General features: G+C 61.6%; 1 protein-coding gene across 2 annotated transcripts in view; it reads right to left on the bottom strand.

Moving 5' to 3' along the window:
- Window positions 1-1,198: 1,198 nt before the first annotated feature.
- Window positions 1,199-24,534, bottom strand: part of Grm4 (glutamate metabotropic receptor 4) — a 90,117-nt gene continuing 66,781 nt past the window's right edge. For both annotated transcript variants that reach the window (XM_026383604.2, XM_026383605.2), the window contains 5 exons: window positions 17,076-17,276; window positions 16,745-16,881; window positions 12,754-13,689; window positions 6,436-6,682; window positions 1,199-1,248 (listed from right to left, as the gene is read on the bottom strand). In XM_026383604.2, coding sequence (XP_026239389.1) covers window positions 1,199-1,248; window positions 6,436-6,682; window positions 12,754-13,689; window positions 16,745-16,881; window positions 17,076-17,276 — 1,571 coding nt within the window. The remainder of the gene's footprint in view (window positions 1,249-6,435; window positions 6,683-12,753; window positions 13,690-16,744; window positions 16,882-17,075; window positions 17,277-24,534) is intronic.

Genomic DNA, 24,534 nt, shown 5'->3' with positions numbered 1-24,534 from the left:
AGGAGGGCAGGGTCGGCCTCCCCCTAGGGCTGCAGGGCAGGGGTGGGGCATCCTCTTCACTAGAGGACCACCAGCTGCCAGTTTCGGGAATGTCCTGCAATGTCCTTTTCCCCACCTGAAAACCCAGCCCTTCCGCACCCAAGGTTCTGCAGAGCACCCCAGATTCCACCCTTCCCCAGGAAGCAGCCCCTCGCAGTCCCCAACCCTGCATCTCCATCACCCAGCGGCTCCTCCTAACTCCAGGCCCCCTGCTGTGGCTTGAGCCCGTGGTCCCACTGCAGGGCCCTTAGCGGATGGAGCCCAGGTGCAAAACCATGTGTTTATTTTTATTAGAAATGTTCTTGGTATAAAAACAATCATGCGCTACACATTGTCATCAGTAACCATCACCAGACACCCAGGCACTGAACTCCGTGTTGTCGGCAGGAGGGGCAGGCGGGCAGGCGGGCAGGACACGTGGCAGACAGGCGGGGGCAGGCGGGCAGGCTGCGGGCCACAGGGACACACACAGAGGCCACCAGGAGGACGCAGCACTTCGCAACACACTCGAGATTTGTTTTTGTTTTGGCTTTTTTGTGTTTTGATTTTTTTTTCCTTTTTTTTTTTTTTTCTCTTTTGGACATGGAAGATTTTGTGGATCAGAAAAGGATGGTGGGGTGGGGGACTGGAGGAGAATGACAGGGACAGAAAAAAATGCATAAGAAGTGACATGGGGGGACAGAGAGGGAAGCCAGAGGAGCAGGACAGAGCAGATGGGGGGCAGAAAGAGAAGGTAGAAAAGCAACTGAGAACCCAGGTGACAGGGACGCGCAGAGGGAACAATGGCGATACCAGAGAATGAAGAGGAGGGGACAGAGGCAGACTGAGAAGTCACCAACAGGACAGATGAGGCAGTGGAGGGAGAACAGCTCTGGGCCCCAGGATCTGAGCCCCTGTGCTTCAGGCCGGGCGGCGACAGTCCAGGACGCAGGCTCTCCCGTGGCCCGAAGCAGCCCCGCCTGCCAGCCACCTCCGGTCGCCCCCCTGGCTTGCCCAGGCTGCCCAGTAGTGATGGCTGGGGGCTCCGCTGTTGTCAGCACCAAGCCACGTCCATGGGCACCATGGCAGGCAGGACCCCACTGGGCCCTCAGGAGCAGCTCTAGCTGGGTGCCCGTCCCCATGGGGCGCGGCTCCTCGGCTGCTCGGCTCCGCGGCTGAGCTAGATGGCATGGTTGGTGTATGTGACGTAGGTCTGTTTGGTGGCCAGAGCTGGAAGGAGAGAGACCAGAGGGGGTCAGGGGTCAGGGGCCACCTTCCTCAGCCATCCTTCCACACAGCGCCCTGCTCACCACCCAGGACCCAGGCCTCCAGCTCCGGCCCCCCTGCCACGGGCCTCCTGCTGACCCTGACCCCGCTCCCAGCGCCAGGTCCACTGTCCCCGCAGGGTGCCCTCCTTCACACCCCTGCCCAGGCGGGGCTGCTGTCCTGAGGACCTCCTGCCTCACTAACCCCCCAGCTCTACTGTGGAGGCCACCGAGCCACCGTCACTGCCTGGCCCCACCACATACTGACGTCATGATCTTATTGGTACAGCTGTGTGACCTTGAACTCCCGCAGAGGAGAAGTCTTGTGGAAGACAACCACAGGCGCTGTGGGAGAGCACGTGTGAAGAGTGTCCCTTAAACATGGGGGCAGTGGCGGGAGGAGTGAAAAACAGAGGGCGCCTCACTCTGGCGGAAACAGCCTCAGAACTGAAGTGGCCCTCTGCCCTAGGGAATTGCAGGGCCCCAGCCCAGGCCTCTGGGCCTCTGCCTTTCCATTTCTTGGCGCCCCGTCCCCTCCTCCAGTCTTGAGACCTTTTTGTCCGCCTGTCCCTCTTCTACCCCACAACTGGGAATGGCCTGGACCTCTGGGTGTCTCCTGTTTCCTGGCCACAGCCCCCGGGGCCCTCTCCCCACAGATCCCGGTCCAGTGTCAGCTCTAAAGCCAGATGTTGACCTGAGTGTCCCCTGCCATACTGGAGGACAGAACTCACAGCGCCTAGTGAGAAGGCCAGAGAAGTGCCACTCCATTTGACAGAGGAGAAACTGAGGCCAGAGGTGCAAGGGTTCTGGCCAGACTTCAGCTTTGTCCTGTCCCTCCAGGGCTCAGGCTCTGTCTCAGTGGTTAGTCACCAGGGGCAGTACTGCTGCCCACTGAGGGGCTGTCTGCAAGCTCAGAAGGAAGAAGCTGCCCTGACCCTCTGCTGGGCTCTTGTCAGCTTGGAAGAGGAAGCACACCTGGCAGCTGAGGAGGGGAACATCTGGCCTAGAGAAGAGGAAGCCAGGAGACCAGTGTGCTGGTCTGCAAAGCATCGCCAGTGCGCCAGCCTGCCTGCCTTCCCTGGGGACAGTGTTACCCAGCCTCCCTGGCAGCGAAGTGGGGCCTCCCGTGGCTACAGTCTCACAAATGAGATGAGGGAAGGGACTTTGTGCAAACTTCTAACTAAAGCAGAGTGTGTCCCCTGGACTTCCTCTTTTCCCATCTTAGAATGGACACTGTGGTCAGCTAGCCTCAACCCACTAGGAGCCAAAAGAACAAGATGGAAGGAACCTGGGCCCCACTCCGGCCCCATCAGGTCACAGAGAAACAAACATCAGTCTGATTTGAGTCTCTGTTCTGTGCTGGGACCTTTTTGTCATAGCAGCTTAACCAAACGAGTACAGGCAGCACTGCTGTGTCCACGGGGCCCATCGTGTGTGGAGGGGAAGGGGCGAGCTGGGGCCACCACGGGAACAGCAGGGAGGCAGGAGGACCAGATTCCAGCCTGGCTGGAGGAAGAGCTCTCTCCTGGCCAGAGCTGGGAGCGTGCCTGTCACGGCAATGTTCAAGCAGAGGATGAACAGTCACCGTCCACCCCCTGCTTGGCTGGGTCTGTTCCCTGCCTGAAGCGAGAGCGAGTGCGGTGGCCCCTTTTGCTGAGGCTTTTTTTCCTGAGGGGCTGCCAACCACCTCCTCCACCCCTCCCAAGCCCCCATGGTCAGAAAGAGCCTGCGGCTGGCTCTGCCAACCCCCGCAGCAGGCCCGGCCACTGAGAAGCGGCCCCCCAGGGTGGGCTCCGTCACCCCCCGGGTGAACTGAGAAAATTGAGTTTCCAAACCTGTAAAGCCCTCCAGCGGCTCCTGGCTCACAGGTGAGAGAAAAGCTCAGCAGCATCCAGACCCCTGGCTGTAGGGGACGCCAGCTGAGCCTGCTGCACGAGGACAGAGGGACAGCTAGGCTTTCCCCATGGTGTCCTCTAGAAAGGCCAGTTCACGGGCTCTGGCACCCGGGGGAGGTGACCCTCAGCTACAAGCCAGGGCCTGAGTCCCCCAGGTGAGCCTCAGTCTCACCAGCCAGAAAATGGGAGCCGTGTGTCCACCTGGGCCCCTAAGCTCCACGCAAGGCTCAAAGAGAGTCCGCCCAGGAGCTGGGGGACCTGGCCAGCCCTGGCCTCGCCACAGCATCTGCCAAAGGCCATATGTCAAAGTGACCCTCTCAGAGCTGCACTTTGCCCATCTGTAAATGGGTGATGATAAACCCCATGGCTGGCTACCAGCCAAGGGTGGATTAGACCCTCCAGAGCCTACAGAACGCTGGGCAGAGGGCAGGGCAAGAGGCCACACTGACAACGGGCACAGTGACACTGTGGAGCATCTTCAGGAGAGTGAAGGGGCAGGGGTGTGGCAGAGGGCCACAGCCACCCCTGACTGATGACAGGCCTCCTTGCTGTTCTCTAGGAACTGGAGGCTCAGATGACAATTAGCTGGTGGCACAAGGCGTGAGCTGACAGTCCCCATTTGTTGCCCCATGTCCCCGCGCCCAATCTGCCTGCAGTCAGGCCCTCAATTATTTATTCTGTTGTTTGTTTAAAGATACGCGGCCTGCCAGTGACAGAGTGAAAAGTGTCCCTGCTCCACAAAAGTGACACCTCCCCTCTCCTGCTTGAACTGCCCCAGTCTGGCTGTCCCAGGAATCTGTCGCTGGGTGCCTGCGTGACCCCTGTCACCGCACTGAGAGACAGCGAGGGCCGGGGCACCTCGGCCTCCATGGCAGGGTGCCAGCTCTCAGCCATCCCCCACAGGAGCAGGGACCAGGATGCTGCCCCCACTTCAGGTGACCAGCCAAGCAGATGCAAGGACAATGTCAGTGTTGGGCCATCACAGCTCTCCTGGAGGCCCCTGCCCTTGACGGTCCCCTCTGGCTGTCGCAGCACCATTACTGTCCCCTTCTGGGAGCGGCTCTCAGGAGCACTGGGGTGAAGCCCACAGGCACAGGCTCAGGGCCTGGAGGAGGGAAACCCTTTGGGTGGGTGCAGGAAGGGCTCTGCCTCTGGGCCCTTCCTGGCTAGGCCTGGGGAGGGCTTAGCGTGGGGATGCTGGACATCCAGGTGGATGTGGAAGGCCAGAGCAGAAGTCCTGTGAGGACGCTCTGCCCTTTCCCATCTTGGTATGGAGGGCCAGGGAGGTACCTGAGGGGAGGCCTAGGGTCACAGTGGAGGTAAGGAAGGGTAGAACTGGAGGGAACCAGACTCATGAGGGTATCAATCAAAGGGGTGGTGTCAGGAGCCAGGCATACTGCTCCACACAGAAGGTGGGGACCACAGACAGGGAGGCTTCGTGAGTCAGAGCCAAGGAAAAGACACCACGGTGGGGTCTGCTAGTCGCCATCTTGCTGTGTGACTTCAGGAGAGCCATACACCCTCTCTGAGCCTCAACTCAGGATCAAACCTCTCGCCCAACCAGGGCCTCTCAGGACCTGTGAAGATCACTCAGTGGGGAAAGGACTCTGAGAGTGAAAAGCCCCATTTGGAAGTGAAGGAAACTTGCCTCCCTTTCAGTTAAGATTTATTCTGTCAACGCACTAAACATGGCTGAGGAGGGAAGGAAGGTGCTTCATCCAGGGTCTTAGGATGGGCTGCCCCCCCAGATAGCCCGGGCGGAAGGTCTCCTGTTTCTCCCAGCCGTGAGGTGAATCACCAACCAAGGGCCTCCTCTCTCAAGCTAGGCTCGGGGCCTCCTCAGGGTCCAGCCCACACCCCAGCTAAGCACCTTAGCAAGATGGCATCTCAAAATTTAAAATAAAAAGGGCTGGGGGTGTGGCTTGGTAGTTAAGCACCCAGGTCCAATCCCTGGTACCAAAAAAAGGTCACTTCTGGACCTTCCCCAGAACTAGAGGGAGGGAACCCAGGGTCTCTTCCCAGGTCCCCCAGGGTAGAAACCTGTGGGAACAAGGGCTCTTGACCCCGGCCCCGCAAAAGCCTCCCAAGACTTGAGTGGGGGCAGATGCAGAAGGAGCTGCATTTGGGCCACTTTCAGGTCCAGGGAGGGAGCCACGGCCTGCAGAGGATCCGGGTGACCACAGCCACCTCTCTGTTCCACACGGCCCCAGAGCAGCTGGGAGTGAGGCCTGGGGAGGCCCTGGTGCTACGCGGGCAGAGGACCCCATCTGTCTGAGAAGGCAGGGGCAGCAGGTGGCTCGGTGACCCTCCCCTCCTGGTCCTCATTTGTAAACACACGATGTCAAGTGCCGCCTTCCGCCTTCCGGGTGCCTGCAGGACAGGAGCATCAGGGAGTAGGCGTGGCCCAACTACGGGGACCTGTCCTGCCACGTCCTCGCACCCCGCCCCCGCTCCTGGCTGCCCCTGATCCCCACACGGAGAGCCGAGGGCCGGCTCCACCAGGAAGAGAGACACCGCTGCTTCCCTCTGCAGCCCTTCACTGGGGCGCCCTGGGGAACGAGGTCCCTGCTGCCCTCCCTCCGGTCATCCTGGGTCTGCGGCTCGGGTTCTGCGGCTCGGGTTCTGCGGCTCGGGTTCTGCAACTCAGGCGTCTTGTCCTGGAGAGAAGCTCACACACACCCGGCAAGCATGGCCTGCCTCTGCTGAGCCTCCTGACGACCCCCGGGTCACACTGCCACCTGAGAACTTCAGCCTCTGTAGGTCCCAAAGCCCAGCCCGCCCCTCACTCACCTGTCCTGGCCGGCCCATGTCCTGGGTCCCCATCTCTCAGGGCCCTGCTAGGGGGCTGCTGGACAAAGCCAAGTGGGGTGTTACAGCTGCTCTGGCACCAGAGCCCCTCCCAGGTCACCAAACGGCCAGTGGCAGGGCCCCCCTGAGCAACCCATCCTCCCTGAGGCACTGGAAGGGCAATCTCGGGGTCCCACTGCCAGCATCACCACCACTAGAAGGGGGCGGAAGCACAGGGTTCAGGGGACTCTGCTCCCCCAAGGCCACCAGGACGGGTGAGACAGCACGGGCTTCAGCCTGGTGCCCAAGCTGTCCCTGAGCCCCCTACGGACTGGTGCTCATCTGTGGCCTGGGGGTGCTCCGAGTGTCCCCAGAGATGGCAGCCAGGGGCCATGGCCAGGAGCGCCTCCCCAGAAGAGGCGGGACTGGGCGGGTCCCTGGGCTGGGGCCAGGCCGGGGCGGCCACTCACCTGGGGCCTCAAGGTTCTCGCAGAGCTCGGACTTGGCCTCCCCATTGGGACGAAAGTTGCCCTTCTGCGTGAACTTGTTGGACATGGTGGCGGCGGTGACGACGGCTTTGAGGCTGCGCTTGCGCTTGGGCACGTTCTGTTCCGGGTGGAAGAGGATGATGTAGACCTTGGGCATGTAGAGCATTCCCAGGGACACGGAGGCGCTCAGGCTCACTGAGACCGTCAGTGTCGTCGTCTGGATGTACAGCTGCAGGTGACCAGGTGGCAGCATCAGAGCCAGCTCTGCCAGGGCCTCCTGGCCCAGACCCTGCCCAGGACCCACGTGGTGTCTGCTTCAGGGGACAGACCTGCCTGTGTCTGCTGGACTTTAGACCAGAGTTCCTGGACTCCAACCTGGGCTCCAGCTGTGATCATGGGCAAGTCAGGTCCTTGTGCCCTACGGGGACCATGATCCCAGCACTCGCCCCTCAGGGCTGTTGGGTGAAGCTCCTGACCTAACACTAAGCGTGGGAACCCTGCCAGGCAGGTGAGCGCAATGGGGTTGCCACAGCTGCATTCTAGCTGGGGGACATCCTTGAGGAGGGCCTCTCATGGGACCACGGCTGACCTTCTCAGGAATGGTCCCCCGAACAGGGCAGAGGGTGACAACCACCTGTTGGTACCTTGAAATGACTCCCAGTGGCCGTGCCACCGCCTGCACACCAGCCCCTCATTCAGTGACTGTCCCTCTCCCCAAGTGCCAGCCTGGGAGAGCAGGCCCTTGGCATGGGACCCACAGCACCCGGCACAATAAAAGCTCATTTCACGCTCGTGTGCCAGCGCTAACGGTGACAGATGTTTAGTGAAATGAAAGCCCATTAATCTGGGTGTCGGGTAATCCGTTCTTCAATAGTGGCGCTTTCCAGGCAGGCCGGTGGGCCCAGCAGCACCCCCCCCCCAGGCCTGGGGTTCCCTCCAGGGCTCCAGGCCTCAACCGCCCTCTGGCCTCTCAGCCAGGACGGCGCCAGGGGAGACCCAAGCTGCACCTCCCAGGTCCAGGGGTGGAGGAGGCCGAGCGTCCCCATCCTCAGATCAGATGGCCCACACCCTGCCCAGGGCTGCCTCTCCAGGAAGGCTTCCCGGCCCTCAGGGATACCTTCACTTGCACCCAGACCAGCAGTAGGGGACACAGCTCTGGACTGGCTTCCTGAGGTCATGGGCCCTGGCCCCATCGGTGGCCCCTGGGGATAGGGGCCAGATGTCCCACTGTCATACTCCTCCCTGTGACCTGTCCCCAGCCTCACAAGCACCTCATGACACTGGAACCAAAGGCCTGCCTTCCCAGCCACCCCTCCCAGAGGTCGGAGTGTCTAAGAGGAGAGTCGCCCTCTCGGGTCTCAGTGTCTTCATCTGTACCAGGGTGACAACGCCGACCCAACCATGAGGTTACCCAAGCACAGATGGCGAGGCCACACGGAACCTGCTGTAAGTAGTCACAGGTGCCGAGACCTGCCGGCCTGGCACACAGCCTCGATGCCCCCACGCCCAGGAGATGGCAGCCCTCAACTCCCTGTGTCTGCTGGTAGCTCGGCCCGGACGCAGCCAGGCTCCATCAGGGAGGCGGGTGGAGAGGCTGTTCCACTGTTCTGCACAGAGCCACAGTCACAGTCACAGTCACATTCGTCTGTCCCCCAGTAAGCATGTGCCCCAGTGAGCATGTGCCCCCAGACACAGACAGGCAAGCCCCAGTCCTCACCCACCATCCACGCTCACCCCAGCACAGAGCTCCCTTCCTGGCAGGACAGGGCAGGACAGGCCGGGGATGACCAGGTGGCCCTGGGGGACAGGTTCCTGAGGAGGATCACAGACCACTGGAGACCTGGCAGCTTGAGAACAGCTTTGTCATCTGGGTCTTCCCTCTCAACTGGGAGGTCCCTGGGGACAAACTGTGTCTCCCTCATTGAACTGGAGCTTCCCCGAGGGCAGGGCTGTCTTTGCTTTCACCTGGGGGCTCTTGGGCACAGGCTGTGTTCCAGGCCAGATGCCCATCTTACCCGCCTGCCTCCACCTCGCTGATGGGAGGGTTTGCACCTGGGCCCATAGGAGCCTGCAAGGCTGGGATGGAGCCTCTCTCTGGGCAGAGTGAGCCTGCAGCAGACGCTGTGTTAGGGGTTGGGGCTGGGCTCCAGGTGCCACTCCGCCCTGGCCTATGTGGTGCTGAGCAAGTCTGCCCCACTCTCTTGAGCACAGCGCCTCAGCAGGCAGATCTGACTTCACGGGGACTGTTGCTAGGCAGGGCCCACAGTGGTTTGATGCCCTGCTGCCGCCATCGTGAATTCGGAACCATTTCTGCACAAAGGGCCCTGAAAATGGTGCTAACCCTGAGCCTTCGTGGCGCTCTGCACTGCTCTGTCCTCCAGCCTGAGAGCCTTCAGATGACAAAACACAGGAAAGGCACAAAGAGACCAAACAGAGCAAAGGCGTCCTGTAACCTGTTGGGCCTGGCATGAGCCCTCCAGGCTCCCTTAGCCACCCCAGCTCTGCCCGCCCCAGCTTCTCTCCCTGCTCCAGCACGTGGCACCCCCCTGCACCCCTGGAGCCTGCCTCGGGCTCGGCATTGTTTCTGGCATCCCTGTGTGAAGGTGCACGTGGTCACCAGGAGGTGGTGGCAGGTGAACCCTTCTCATAGAAGCAATGGGCCCACAGAACCCAGCAGCCACCCCTGAGGGAATGCATCCAGGCACCAGGAGGGTCCTAAGGCAGGCAGAAGGAGAGGCGGCCACTGGAGTGCGGTGACTTCAGTTCTCTCCTGCAACTCATCCCTGGCCGGCTACACGCTGACCTCCACCATCCCCGGTCACACTCCACCTTCATGAGGAGCCCTGCACAATCCTCACCAGCCACCGGCTCCCAGAGTGCAGGAGGTTGTCTACCCTGGACTTGGTGGAGGCAGGGGCACAGAAAGAGCAGCCATTGCGTAGATAATGTTTTCGGGTTTCATGGGAGGCAGGGGTGGGGGGTGGGGATGGGGGGTGGGGCCCGGACTGTGCCAGGGGCTGGACAAGGAGCTGAGCTCTGCTGCTCTCGGCTTCTTCCCAGGGCACCCCCTGGGGACAAAGATTCTCAGAATCTGTATGAACCAGACCATAAGTCCACACACACCCTGGCTGGCTTCACCACCACGTCCTGCCCCAACCTGGCTGAGCAGTCACCCTCGCGGTGGAGAAAGCCTGCTCAGGACGGCCCTGGTAATGCCCGGGGCTGCGGGGCTAAGCCCTGGAAATCCAGGCTAATGCTGGGAAATCCGTCCGCCCGCTCAGTAGAGCGGCAAGACAGCTCCACTCCACCAGCACCTGCGCTCCAGGGACAGGCCCGGTTCAGCCAGCACCCCTGGGACACACCACGCTCCTCGCAATCACTGTCACACTGCACACCTGTACTCCTGCACCTCTGAGCTCACATGTGCACACTCATGCCGCAGACACCCGCTACCCAGGTGCACTCCAGCACAGCTGTGCAGTCACCTGTGTGTACCCACTCACACCTGCACCCCCACACTTGCACATCTGCATGCAAATACACTTCTAGGAACACACATTCAATCTGCACACTTATACGCACACTGGCAGCTAGGAACCCCTCTGCATGCACACTGCCCAACTACGAGCACAAAAGGGCACACTCAGACCTGTCCACACACACTTCTGTACCTGTGTCACAACTCCTGACAACCGCCCCACCCCCCACTGACCCATACACACAAGAACATGCACACCCGTGGTCACACGTGCCACTTGCACGGGGGCTTTTCCTAGCTCTGGTGCAAGTGACACAGCCGTGACACAGCCCAGACACAGCCCGGAGGCTGCCTGAGCCTCTAAGAAGCCTGGGGCCCGAACCCATAGGGACTTCAGAGCGTATGTCCACCACCATGCCACTCAGAGGCCCAGAGAGGGACTGGGTGGCTACCACGGCCCATGCCCCCATGGGTGGAGCTGGACGGTCCACTCAAGTCTCTGTCCCTCTGTGGGACTGTGAAGAGATCATCTTGGGCTCTTTCATGGTCAATGCTGAGGCAGCCTAAGGAAGAAGGCATCAGAGACGGGTGGGCAGCCTGGAGACTGGGAGGGGACGCTGGGCCCTCAGCCCGAGGCAGAGGGTCCTGAGACTTGGGATGACAGGAGCCCACTGGGGAGGGAGTGCGGCAGCAGTCGGGGATCGCAGGGAAGGAACGGGCTTCCCATCAGCTGCGGCCCCCGTAGTCCTGGCTCCTCAAGGAGGCAGGAAGAGGCCTCTGGTGCTGCCCAGGGTGATTTCTCAAGCTGCAACTTCCTGGTGGGTGGGATCAGCCACCCAGCCAGCTCCAGGGACCTGGTGGGCACAGAGGGACATGGGGCCTATGCCTACTCCTGCCCTTAGCAAGGAGGGCCTCCCACAGTGGGGGCCACAGAGCTCGGTCCCACTGTGTGCTGGGGAGGCAGTGACCTGGCTCAGACACGGGGGCATGGCATCCCTCACTGAAGCCAGGCCTGGTCTCAGACCTCAGGCCACTCCCTGCCAGGCCCAAGGTCTGTGTCTTGGAGTCCCCCAGTCCCCAAACCTGCCACCAGAAGACACACTACAGGTTTGCCTGAGCAAAGCCCAAGGGATTCTGGGTGAAGGACGCAGCTTCTGCCCTTGAGGGAAGGAAGTGGGCGCCTACAAAGGATGTCCCAGGGCAGTGAAAGTGTCCCAGGGCTGCAGTGCAGGGGCAGTGGGGGTTGGAGGAGGGAGGGTCCTGAGCTAGACAGAGACAGCTCAAGTCCAGTTGTGCCATCTACTGGCTGTGTGATCTTGGGCAAGTCACTTTACCTCTCTGTGCCTGTCTTGGTCTATAAGTGGGGGTGGTGATACTTACCCTTGCCAGCTGAGGTAGGGCCTGGTGGCACATGACAGGTACCCTGTCCATGGCAGTTTTGCAGTGCCTCTGTAAAGGCCAAGCATCCCCAAGAGCTCACGCCTGGGCCCCCAGCTTCACGCTAGTCCCCAGTTATGTCTCCACCTGAAGTCAACCCTCTCTCAGCTGCTGATGTGACAGCTGCACCTGGACATGTGTAGGTGCCCCAAACTTGGCACGTCCAAAGGTCCCCAGATCCTGCCCCACACAGCCTCCTGTCACCTCCCCCTTCTTAGTGCACTGGAACTCTGTCCTCCTGGTCACTTGGACCAAAACCTTGGAGTCATTGCGACTCCCCCTGGGCTCCCCGGGCACGAGCCACCAGAAGCTGCCACCTCTTCTCCAGACACCCAGACTCCCCTGCGTCTCGCCACTTCTGCTGCATCACCTCCTGCCCCCCACCACAGCAGCCTCCTCACAGCCCTGCTCCCATCTCACCTGGCCAGGGCCCACCAGCAGCTGGCATGCTCCTAACCCTGCACCAGGTGGCCAGGTGTGCCCTCCCTCGGGGCTCTCTGATTGCTCACAGGAGCCGGGTCCTGCCCCCAGCCCCTGGGTCTTGCCATCGGCCTGTCGCCTCTCTGACCTGGTCCCTCGCCTTGCCCGCGTCCCCAGTCCCACTCCTTAGAGTCTGCACTCACTGTCTCACACTGTGACAGCGCCTGGAAGGACCGTAGGAAGGCTCGTGGTCCCATCTTATGGTGAAGAACCGGCCAGCGAGGCCGGCCAGCTTGCCCAGAGGCCACGTTTAGACGGGAGCCCAGGCCGGGAGCCGGGATCCTCGTCGGCCAGGGTGCCTGGCCTCAGCGACTCCCAGCCCTTCCCAGTTACCCAGGCAGCGCCGGGCTGTGTGGGCAGAGTCCACGGGGGCCTCGGTGTACAGACCCCAGGCCAGACAAACGGCCCTCAGCTGGCACTGCCAGGGCCCGGGCTGCTGGGCCTCAGGGCAGCTTGGGGCTGGCTAGAGAGGAAGCGAACCCCTGAGACACATCACACCTCCAAGGGGCAGCAGGCCCAGAGGAAGACGGGGCGGGGTCCAGAAAGCACATGAATGGGGGCGCAGCACCCTCCGCTGATAAATGGGAGGGGGAGGGGAAGGGAGGGCCAGGCAGGCAGAAGAGGGGGGGGAAGGGAAGGGGAAGGGGACACAAAGAGGGAAGAAAGGAGAAGGATACAGAGGGAGAAGGTGGAGTGGCAGGAAAAGGGAAGGAAGAAGAGGAGGCAAGCCCAGAACCCCGGGGAAGGACTTGCACCCCGTAGAGAGTGGGCAGCAGGAAGCATGGGGGGCAGCCTGGGAAGCTGCCATGTCCCCATCCCCCACCCGCCCTCCATCCACCTCCTTCCCCCCTGCCCCCCCACCCTCCACCCACCCCCTCTCCCCCCTGGCCCCCCCACACACATACCTTGTCCGCGGACTGCGAGGTGCCAAAGAAGATGGGGATGAAGGCCAGCCAGACGATGCAGGTGGTGTACATGGTGAAGCCGATGGGCTTGGCCTCGTTGAAGGTCTCGGGCACGCCGCGCGTCTTGATGGCGTACACGGTGCATGTGACCATGAGCAGCATGCTGTAGCCCAGCAGGCAGATGAGCGACAGGTCCGAGATGTCGCACTTGAGCACCCCCCTGGCGAAGCGGGGATCGAGCGTCCGCTGGTCCTGGAAGTCCACCACCGAGTGGGAGGGGTCCACCACGAACCACACGCAGATGCCCAGCAGCTGCAGGGAGATGAGGCTGAAGGTGATGGCCAGCTGCGAGGCGGGGCTGATGAAGCGCGGGGCGCTGACCGACCGCTTGCCCTGCTCGAAGATGCGGTAGATGCGGTTGGTCTTGGTGAGCAGTGCGGCGTAGCTGATGCTCATGCCCAGCCCCAGGAAGATGCGGCGCAGGGAGCAGGTGCCCAGGTCCGGCTCGGCGATCATCAGGAAGGTGGTGGCATAACACAGGAAGATGCCCGCCAGCAGCACGTAGCTCAGCTCGCGGCCCGAGGCCTTGACGATGGGTGTGTCATTGTAGCGCACGAAGGTGACCACCACAAACAGCGTGGCAGCGATGCCCACCACGGCCAGGAAGAGGGGCAGCACTGCCCAGGGCGAGTCCCACTCGAGCTTGATGATGGGGATGGGCCGGCAGCCTGTGCGGTTCTCTGTGGGCCTCATGTCGTAGGGACAGGTCTTACAGGTGTAGCGGTCCACCTGGTACTGGTACCCCGTGCAGGGCTCGCAGTGCCAGCAGCAGGGCATGCCCTTCACCGTCTTCTTCCGCTCGCCCGGCTGGCAGGGCAGGCTGCAGATGGAGCGGGGCAGCTGCTGCCCGCTCCCCGGCCAGTGCATCCTCTCTGTCTGGCAACAACAGCACCACAGAGTGGACCTCAGGACGTGCCACCCAGCGCCCCGCCCACCCCATGGGGCGGTGCCCCACACCTACATGGGACAATGAGTTGGCTCAAAATGCAGCTGCCTGGATCCCACCAGGATTCACTGCATCTGACAGCTGGATTTAAACAAGCTCCAGGCAAGACACTGACCTGGGGGCAGCCCAAGTGACTCCAAAACTCTGAAGACTCCTATGGAGACACTGCGCCCAGAGAGCAGTAGTGACAACCTAGTGTCACACGGAGGCTCCACAGCAGGGCACAGAACTCAGGATCCTGATTCCCAGTCCCTGAGGCCTTGCCAACAGCAGCGGCAGCACCCAGGAGCAGCACCCAGGGAAATGTATGTTCAGCCCCACCCCAGGGACCACCCCAGGTTCTGTGTTCCAGCAGGAACCCCCTAGCCCGTGATTGACGCGCACTTCAGAGCAGGAGATGCGCTGCCCCAGCTCAGCCCCTGGCACTTCCACCCAGCGGCAGAGGGAGCGGGCTGCGCAGAGAGTGAGGAGGAACCAGGATTTAACCAGAGGATGCTGGACGGGCGCCCAGGGGGTAGCGTTTCCTTACTTCCTGCTCTAAATTAGCACTGCTCACATTCCACGTCTCTGGAGATACAAACGCTGGGAGCAAAGAAGTCACAGAGTGCTGTCGCGCCCTGCTGAAGGTGCCACAACATCTGGAAAGTAAACACGTGGCCCCAAAGAGACGAAGAGGGCGGCGCAGGGCAGAGGGAGCCCGACTGCCTCGGGGCCTGGTCAACGCGCTGCTGCCGGGGAGCTCGTTCCCCGGGGAGCCCAGCCACCTGGCCCCGAGTGTGTGTGTGTGGGGGGGGGGGTCCTGGAGAAATGTAGCCAGTGGTTTGGGGGCTGCTCAGAGGGTTTCGGAGCGGAGAAAAGCAGCAGGGAGGTGGCAGGGAACCCAGAGCCGGCCTCGTGGCAGGTGGGAAGAGGTTATAAGAGGTTTGTTCTGTGGCTCTGGGCCTCATAAAATGTGTCACCCGAGTAGCCAGAGGGACAGCAGTGACCAGCACAGGGTCTGGAGGAATGAAAAGGCCCTCACCATCCCTGCCCACTGAGCCCCCCGCAGGGGAAGACCTTCCTCCCAGCTCACAGGACCATGGTGGGTGTTCTGGAAACCTCTGTGGTTCCAGGGGAAAGGACAGCAGAGGTGGTCCAGTCCTAGGATCACGGTTCTGTGGCGAAGGGACTTCACAGCCCTGAACAGGACCTTGGCCTCTCGGGCCTTCGTTTTCTCATCTAACTTAGCCACAGCAGGTAGGACGGCACTTTGCCCCTCCTTACTTAAGGGCAGTCCCCTGGAGGTCTTCATGGGACAATTTTAATACTTCATGGAAACAGCAGCTCCGGGAGGACAGGACATTGCTGCCCTGGCTGCTGGAGAGATGGCCACACCTGGGCAGCCAGGCTCGGCTGTAACGAGAGGCCCTGGCTCAGCCCCTGGGGAAGACAGTTTCAGGTAGCAGAAGCCTCCCCCGCGGGTCCCAGAGGGCCCACAGTGCAGCCCAAACAAAGCCACCTAAGGAGAAAGCCAGCCAGGCCCAGCCAGCCCACGGCTCCAGCAGCTGACCGCCATCTGGGCCTCCAGGCAAGGGGGACCGAGGACCAGGAGGGCATCACGGGCTGGGCCAGGCTGGGCCCTGGAGATGGCCAGGCAGAATGCAGGGGCTTGTATTGCTCGGGAGGAGTCCAGGGCCACCTCCACAGACCCCTCCCTTCATCAACAATCTGGGCAGTGGGGATAATGGCAGTGCCTACCTCGGAGCTGCCACCCTCACAGGAAGGCACCATGCTCAGGACAGCCCTGGTGCACGCAGTGCTCAGGAAACCAGCAGCCAGCCTGCTCTGCCCTCTGCCCCCAGGGAGACACCTCCATTGCCCGTCGGGCTCCACCTTGCTGAGTGCCTCCGCCCTGATCTGTCTGTTCACAGCCAGGGGCCTCCTCACAGGAGGCTCTGGGTGCCCTGGGAGAGCTCCTTTGCCTCCTTGGGGCTGGTTTTCCTGACCTGTGTCCTCTGGCCTAGAAGGGACTGCATGGTGCTGGGGGCTAGAGAGTGTCACAGGAGGACACGGGGACACCATAAAGCTCTCCCAGCATCCTGGAAGAAAGAGGACTGAGGCCGGGTTAGGACCTGGTCTCCTTAGTCTAGCCCTTTAAGGTGTCACACTGTGCCCACCAGAGCACAGCTCACCCCTTCACCCTTGCAGGGCAGTGACATGTCCACAGGGGTGTCCCTAAGGAAGGAACTGGTGGTATTTTCTCTTCCCAAACAAGCCTCTATTTCACAGATGGGGACACTGAGGGCTAGAGGTAAAGCCACCACATTCCTGGGTCATTCTGTGAGCTGGGAAGGTGTGACTAGGAGAACCCAGAAAAATGACTGCCATCTAGCGTGGTTTGAAGGGATGGGGACTCACTCCCTGGCCACAGCCAATGCCAGAAACCCAGCGCCTCTCTGTGCCCCACCATGAGACTCCACCCCCTGTCCAGACGCAGACTCCCAAGTGGCCCCTCCCGCCAAGCCTCTGGCCAGGTCTGCGTGTGTGAATTCCTCTCTCCAGAGCCCCCAGGCTCCCTTGGGGAGCAGCCTGGAAACCCCTGAGCCTTGGGAGAGGACAAGGCACAGAATGGCAGCAGAACTCCAGGCACTGCCGGGCACAGTGGCACACGCCTGTAATCCTAGTGGCTCCAGGGGGGTGAGATAGGAGGACCCCAAGTTCAAAGCCAGCCTCAGCACTGGTGAGGCCCTCAGCAACTCAGTGAGACCTGTCTCTAAATAAAATACAAATAGGGCTGGGGATGGGGCTCAGTGGTCAAGTGTCCCTGAGTCCAATCCCCCGTATGCACCCCCCAAAAAATAAACTCCAGGCATCCTGTTCTATTTTGGGGTGAGGTCTGGGAGAGACCCTGGGAAGGAGGCCCGGCTGGCAGCCACGCCTTCCATTGGCGCCCACCCACAGCTTGGGATGGCATGAGCCCCTACAGGCCCCTCCCGCCCCGCTTACTCGGAGGTGGAGGTGGTCTGTCCAGGAGCCAATGACCTTGTACTCGGCAGAGCCGTTGCGCAGCTGGTACTGGTAGATGTCATAGCGCCCAGGGGCATCTCCATTCTCATTGAAGGTCACGGGGTTCCCTGCGATGCCTGTGGGTGGGGTGTCTCGCTGAGCCTCTACACAGAGGCAGAGACATCTCTGGGAGGCCCCTCCGTGGAACATCTCGGGGTCCCTCCTCCTGGAGGTAACTGAGGAGACTCCCATTTCCAACCCAGGAGCCCCAGGACTCCTTCCCGCAGCCCAGGACCCCGGGGTTGAGCAGCGCCCTGCGCCACGCCCCCACCTGAGAAGTTGACGTTTCGGATGTACTTAAGCAGCTGGGTGCCGTCCACGGGGTCCATGCGGGGGCAGAGCCCCACGCGACCAGGACACAGGTCTCGGTGCATGGCATGCAGCGCGTGGCCCATGGCATACACAGCGTCGATCACAAACTGCACCTTCCCCTCCTGTTCGTATGCCGAGTCCTGCCCAATGCGCTCGCGATCTGAAACGAGACCCCCAGGACCGGGTGCCTGTGAGCCCCCCATCTCACAGTGGAACCAGAGTGGCCGTTGGGGCCTGGAGGGGCGGCCCAGCCAGTCCATGCACACATCAGGGCTTGCTCTGCCACCCCGGGAGCTGGTCCTGCAGGGGCACCAAGGAGATGAGAGGGTGCACTGTCCTGCCATAGCACCACTCACGGCTGGGTTCCCCGCGACCCCAGAAGAGCCAGGACGCCCCGTCACCTGCCACCCTGTAGCTATGGAGTAGCTGCACGGCTCAGGCTAGGGAACGGCCAGGACCGGGCTGTGCCTGTCACAAAGGAGAGCCATGCTCCCAAAGCAGCTCACCACGGACAGCCTCTGCAGCCAGAGGACGCCAAGCTCACCCCAGGCTGCAGGTGGAGACACGGAGGCCCAGGGAGACTGTCTGGTCTCCTGAGGCCCTCAGTGGTTTCCAGCCATTCCAAACACCTGAGTCACCATCATCCCCAGCCACTCCATCTCCACCTCAGTAACAGCCTCCCCCAGGAGCCAGGGTGGGAGAACGTGGCAAAATGGGGAATGGCCTCCATCACCCCCTCACTGTCAACTGCCACAGCCCTCCAGGCCTCGAGACTCTGACCTGTCCTCGATGCCCACCCAAGCTCTGCAGCATGGCTGTGTGACGCTCCTGTGCCGGGAGCCATGCATGAAATGTGCGAGTCCCAAATCGACATGGAAGCCATTGGGCAGGACAGTCTGGTGTTGGAAATGCCCAGCGCAGCTGTCCCTGCTGGTTTGAGACCGACTGCCCACTACGTGTGACTTCCTACTCCGCTCAGCCAGGCTCAGCACTTCACTGGACTCGGGTGACCCACTGGAGCCACACAGCCCAACGGCCTCTCAGAGGTAGGTGTAGCTTCCAAGATGCCCACAACCTGTTGCCTGCTGGTCACCACCAGGCAAGGCTCCACCCCTGAAGCCTATTCCTGCCCTGGATGCTCTGTCAATCAAGAGCCAGAGCGGCTGCCAGTTGTCCAGCTCTGCTCCTGTGGGCCCGCAGGACCTCTCAGGCACCGTCTTCCCTTTTAAGTCTAACTTCTGGCTCTTATTTCTTTACTAATTATTCCAGATTTTCTTTTTCTCAGGTGGTTCACACCTTCTGAGCAGGAAACTATTCCGGTGGGGTGCTGGCCACCCTGCGATACTCCTGGGCTGCCAGAGGCCTCTGGGTCCTTGTCAGTAGAAAGAGGATCATAACTGCTCCAGAGGCATGAGGCTGCAGTGGGGTGAGGTACAGAAACACTGGGCACAGAGTGGACGGCCAGCATGTAATGCTGCGTGCAAGGTCACAAGGGAGGCTTCTGAAGTGGCCACGGGGTCCCTGGGCTGGAGCAGCACAGGAGGTCTCTTGGAGAAGGAGGTGGCTCTGGCAGGGGCCCTAACAACTAGCACTCCCAGCTCCCAACGAGCACCTGCCACAGGCCAGGCCTGGGCTGGGTGGCGACGGGCTTTACCTCCCAACAATGCTATGACCTGGGTCATGGACCCCCAGAGAGAGGGGGAAACGGAGGCCCAGAGAAGCTGGCAACGCTGCGGGAGCGCGCGGAGCGGGATCTGGACACGGGCACTCCTGCCCGAGCCTGTACACCACGCTAGACAGGGAGAGGCAGCAGCAGGTGGGGAGAGCAGGAGAGGAAGGCTGGGGTCACCAAGGAGAGGACACGAGGGCAGGAAGACAAGAGGAGGGGGACAGAGCCCTGGGGAAGCCTGGCTTCACTCCCAAGGCCACAGCCTCTGCACACTGCCCGGCCCACAGTGTCCTCTCAAGGACGGAAGAAGGAAACTGACCTAAATAAGCCCCACCCCCAGCTCCCAGGGGGGCCAGGTTGGCACTGGGCCCTGATTCCCTGGGGATTCCAGAAGTCACTGTGTCCGTCTCCTGCCTGGGACATCTCAGAGGCAGATCCAGGGTGCAGACTTCCCACTGCCTTTCCCTGTGACCTACCCACCATCCAACCCCCCACACCAGGAAGGGCAGTCACCACCCACAGCCCCGGAACGGGGCTGACTGGCCTGTGGCACGTCACCCTTCGGCCAGCCTGGTCACTCGGTTTAACCTGCCGGCCAGGAGCCCACACCCTGCTCAGCCAAGCTCAGGTTAGACATTCGCAGATGGCCAGGTGGATGTTAGAAATTGTGGAATGACCCCTGTGACCCCAGCTCCCCTGGAAGGAGGCAGAGACGGGGAGATGGGAAGTGCAAGGCAAACTCAGCAAGACCTTGTCTCAAAAAATAAAAGAAGGCTGGGGATGTAGCTCAGTCGGTCAAGCACCCCTGGGGTCAACTCCCCGAGCTGCAAAGAACAGACAGACATAAATAAATAACAGACTCGCCACCCTGGGGCCAGGGGTCACCTGCCCCACTGACGTTTTACATCCAAGAAGACCGAGGCCTGGAGAGGGAAGCCCCGGTCACACGGCCAGGGAGCTGGGCTCTGGCCACTGCTGAGTGCTCCCAGCTTCCAGACCCCACCCTGCCTCCCTCGGGCCGCATCTGACCCGAGGCCTCTTTTCTGATGTGACGCTGCAAGCTCGGCAGCACTATTTCTAGGTCAAGCACAAACAGAAGGGGACGAGCATGAGACACATTCTCCAGCTTCTCCATCTGCCTCTCTGTCCAAGGCCTCTGACCCCGGGTTCTGAAGAGCCAAGAGAGAAAGAAAAGGGCCAACTGTGCCCAAAGGGCAGGTTCCCTTGGAAAGCAACTCCTGCAGCCAGGCTAGACCCCATGTGCACCCCGACCCCCAGCCCCAGCACTCGCTCCGGCAGCTCCCACCACACCCGACTCAGCGGAGAAGAGATCAATTATTAAGCAGGGACAGAGCGGGAGGCTGCGGCCACTGCAGGAAGAAGACAGCACTCTCCCAAGGCCAAGGACACCTCAGGTGACAGAGGCTGGCTCCCCTCTGGGGAGATGCAGCTCCCCCACTAAGCCATCCTGGGTCTGTCCTCTCCAGGTTGCCCCCCAGGTCCCTCCTCAGAGGCCCCTGCTGAATCTCCATTCCTGAGTCCCTCCAGGTCTCTTGCTGGGCTCACAAAGCCACCAGGGTTGCTGCTGGAGGGTGGGCATCCCCCAGGGGTATCCTTGCCAAGAAGGCGCTCCCCCCCTGGGGTGGCTCCTGCATAAAGGGGTCCGGGGTCCTGCAGACCCTCAGCAGCCTCGCGCCCCGCCTCCCGGTGGTGCGGCCCAGGGACCCTGGAGACCTCTGCACAGCTGCCCGCCGTGACCTGTCTCCAGGTTGATCCTGTTACATGAGACAACCAGGGGGCAGTGAGGTGCCCTGCAAAGGGGACACCAAGCCATGAGCACGCATATTCTCTCCCTCCCTCCCTCCCTCTCTCTCTCCCCCCCCGCCCAATGCCCTCTCTCAAATGGCAGCTTGGACTCCAGGCCCGGGGCCCCTCATCTGCACCCCCCAGGACCCAACAGTGTCAGGCGAAGCGCACTCCCACGGTGAGGCCAAGGGGAGGGATTTTGAACCCAAATCTCTTGACTCCAAAGGAGTCCACTTCCTGAACAGCCCCCGCCCTGCCCCGGCCCCTCCCCTGGGGTCCAGGCCCTGCCCCTGCCTGGCCAGGCTTCAGTGGGGTGAAGGAGCACTGCGGCAGGTCCAGAGGCGGTAGGCAGCAGTGGAGGGAGGGGCCTAGAACATTCCCTCCCGTGGGCAGGTGGGGTCCTGGAGCCCAGGACCCGCAGCTCTGGGAAGGAGCACGACTCGCATATCTGAGAGCTATTGAGGGAGATAAATTCCAGACACATGGCGGCACTGACAGCAGCAACAGTTTGAAGATGTCCTAATTGTGTCCCGGGGCACAGTGAGGCAGAGATGTGTTTGGCTCTGCCACGGGTGACAGCCAGCCGGGGAACCATCCGGAGGATTTTCGCCGTCAAACCCTGGAGCTGTGGTTACTACGGTGACTGCAGCCTTTGTCTGCAGGTTGTAAATTGTAATTGAAATGAGTTTTCAAGGTTGAAATAATCAGAGCCCTCCCTGTCTCCCCCTCACCTCCTCACGGCTCCCCGGCCAGCCGAGGTCTGCTGGTGCACGCAGGGGCCTCGCACCCAGGTACACAAAACAGCCACCCAGACGCACGTCCTCGCATCCACGCATGCAGAGTAGCCAATGCACGAACCGGCACGCATTTACGGAAGTCATACACACAACATGGCAGGTGTCTCATTTGGGAAGGGAAGGTCGCCAAACCAGGTGGGGGTCAGTCCCCCTGAGGACCTCCAGGAGACTGTGCAGAGGGCACCTCAGGGTCACCCCATCTGGTCAGTCTCAGGCCAGGGATGCCTCCAGGAGCATTAAGCCCACTCATACCACAGGGTGTGAGGGCTGGGGTCCTGGGGACAGTGACGGGGGACTGACAGCATCTGCATAAACACGTGCATGCTCCTGAGTGAGACCAGATGTAGATGGATGCACACGCCACACACACCTACACACACGAACCTGCCTCTACAAACACACACACACACCAGTTTTTGTCCCTTGAGAAAATGTCCAGAGAGCAGGTCCAGGGCCCGGGTGCCCCCAGGAGACCAGCTATGGGATCCTGGCCAAGCAGCGGTCTCCTGAGGCCTCTGTGTCCTCCGCAGACGTGAGGCCCAGGTGGTAACACTGGCCTTGAGGGGTTACTCGCGACTGAGGGAGACGGGGAGGTGGCCCCCAGAGCCACACCTGTGCCCAGACAGCTCCCCTCGCCCCCCACTCTCTCCTGTTAGAAGATGCCCGGTCCCTGAGGCCAACCTCCCCCCATGGCTTCCCCACCCCGTCCTGTGCAGCTGGCTCAGGCTGGCCCCAGTGCTGACCCACATGGGCTGACATGGGATGGGCACGGATGTCCAGTGCACCTGGACCTGCACAGAGGGGCGCCTCCCTCCTCCCCACCCACCTCCTGCCGCGGCTGAGCCGTCCTCCTGCCCCCTGACCCACCAGGGCATTCTGAAGGCCCCTCCAGTCCTGCTCCTGAGGCCAGGATCACTGTCACCTGATCCTGTGCAGAATTCCCAGAAGTCCCCAGCCAGGGATCCTGGGCCGGTCACCTCCTGCTCTCGGCAACACACCGCGGTTTCTGCGGGTCCCTCCCTGGACCTGGGGCACCTCCAAGCCACTCAGCCCCTCCTTCATCCCCAGCTCTGTCCCCCAAACTCATCCCCAGATCCATACCAACTCCCTCCTGTCCCAGGGGATGCTGGACCCCAGCGTCTGGGGGGACAGCTGGCACACACGGGGTGGCCATTTCATGAGGAAATGGAAGCTCAGGAAGGTGACGCAGTATGTCCAGCGGAGACCCGACCTGGCCACCCAGGGGCTCACGGTGAAGCCCAGGGGCTCTGTGGGGCAGAGCCGGCTCCTCACCCTGGGGCCAGCTGCAAGCATTCGGGTGTAAACCACCCAGCCCGTCCCGCGAGTATGACCAGGATGACAAGGTCTGCTTCAGAGCTCCAGTCCCAGCTCTGACAGTGACTCTGACAGTGACCGCAAATGATCACTTCAGCAGAGAGGTGGGGACTTTGGAGCTGGCGGAAGTCACTTCAGGACGCCCTCAAAATGAAACCGTGAACCTTCTGGATCCTCCCGAAACACCTGGGTCCCCAAAGAGTCTGACCCCAGGGATCCGTCTCCAGATGCCCACGGACCCCAGTTTGAGAAGCAGGACATGATCACCCTGCGTCCACCTCTGGCCGGGCCTGGGGAGATCCCCAGCCTCTCTGAGCTTCGGCGTCCTGGTCTGTGAAGTGAATGGCACCTGGGGCCACAGGAGGGGAGTCACACCTGCAGCTGCCGCACCTGACGCCTACCCAGGCCAGAGCCCAGGACAGACGGGTCCCCAGCCCCACCCTGGTTCCGAGGTCTCCCCTGCCCCAGGGCCAGCCCACCTCTCCCTAACAGGACGGAGCTGCAGGCAGAGCCCATCTGTGTCCTGGTGACCCCCACCCAGGCCACACAGCCCCATCACTCAGCACCCCCGCGCCCGGGCCGCCTGTCCTCTCCCGCTGCTTCAGTCCCCGCAGCAATTTCTCGGCTCCATTTTCTCCCGACCAGCTCTGGAGTTTGCACCTGCCTCTCCAAGGACACTGAGCTCACGGCGGTCACCAAGGACCCCAAGTGGCCAAGTCCAGTGGTCCAGCCCAGGTCCCCCTCTCCCTGGGCTCCCTGCACCTCCAGAACCCCATGCTCAGGTTCCTGCTGCCCCCCCCTTTCCCTGCCCTGCCCCCAACCTGCCCGTGTCCAGGGCTCGGTCCTGGCCCCTCCCAGGTCCTCCCAACAGCCCCCTCTGTGCCCTGCCACCTCCTCACAGTCCAAGTTCCCAGCTGGCTCCTCCTCCCGTGGCTCATCTCAGGCAGAGTGGCCATCCCACCTGCTGGCTGGGCCAGGGACCTTGGAGACACCCTGCTTCCTGTCACCTTTCTCTCCCCTTAAATTCTTCAGCAAACTCCACACACCTCTGCCTCAGGCCCTGGCACCGCCCACCAGGGTCACAGCCCCAGTGTCTTCACCGTCTCCCACTCTGCCCTTGAGCCCCACCTCCTCCGCAGGAAGCAGCCAGAGTGAGCCATCGGAATATAAACCAGGTCCCCTCCATTCTCTCAAGCCCTGCAGTGGCTATTCTCATCCTGTGAAAGAGACTAAGGCCTTTCAAATTGCCCACACGGCCTTCGTGATTCTCCCCACCTCTCTGACCTCATGTGCCCACTGTTGCTCTGCTCAGTGCTTCCTCACGGCTCCCCAGACCTGCTGAGCTTGAGCCCACCTCAGGGCCTTTGCACGTGCTGTCCTCTACCTGACATGCTCTCTCCTAGATTCCCACATGTCTCATTCTTCCTCTGCCTCCTTGTCTTTGAAGGTTTGCCTCCTCGGTGACACCTCCTCCAGGAGTCCTGGGTCCTCCTCTGGCCTCATGGATAGCCTGCCCTGGAGCCCATGACACTGGCTGCCAGGCCACCCCACCCTCTGCCACCTTGTCTGCAAGGCCAGATTATCTGCCATTTGCAGGGCTTGGGGGACTCTCCAAAGCAGGTCTGTCCCCTCGACCAAGCCTAGCATAGGCTGGGCACCTAGTCAGCCTCTTAATCAGTGCTGGTTGGTCTCCTGGCTGAACAAGTGAGAAGGAGCATTGAGGGGCAGGGCCAGGACCCTGTCACCACCCTGCAGCGGAAGGTCTGAGTGACAGCAGGTTCTTCGCATGGTTCACAGAGGTGCACAGTGGG

The sequence above is a fragment of the Urocitellus parryii genome, chromosome 8, assembly GCF_045843805.1.
Source record: "Urocitellus parryii isolate mUroPar1 chromosome 8, mUroPar1.hap1, whole genome shotgun sequence".
In the NCBI taxonomy this organism is placed as follows: Eukaryota; Metazoa; Chordata; class Mammalia; order Rodentia; family Sciuridae; genus Urocitellus; species Urocitellus parryii.
Note: the sequence above shows the minus strand (reverse complement) of the source record. Positions and strands in the feature narration are given on the sequence as shown.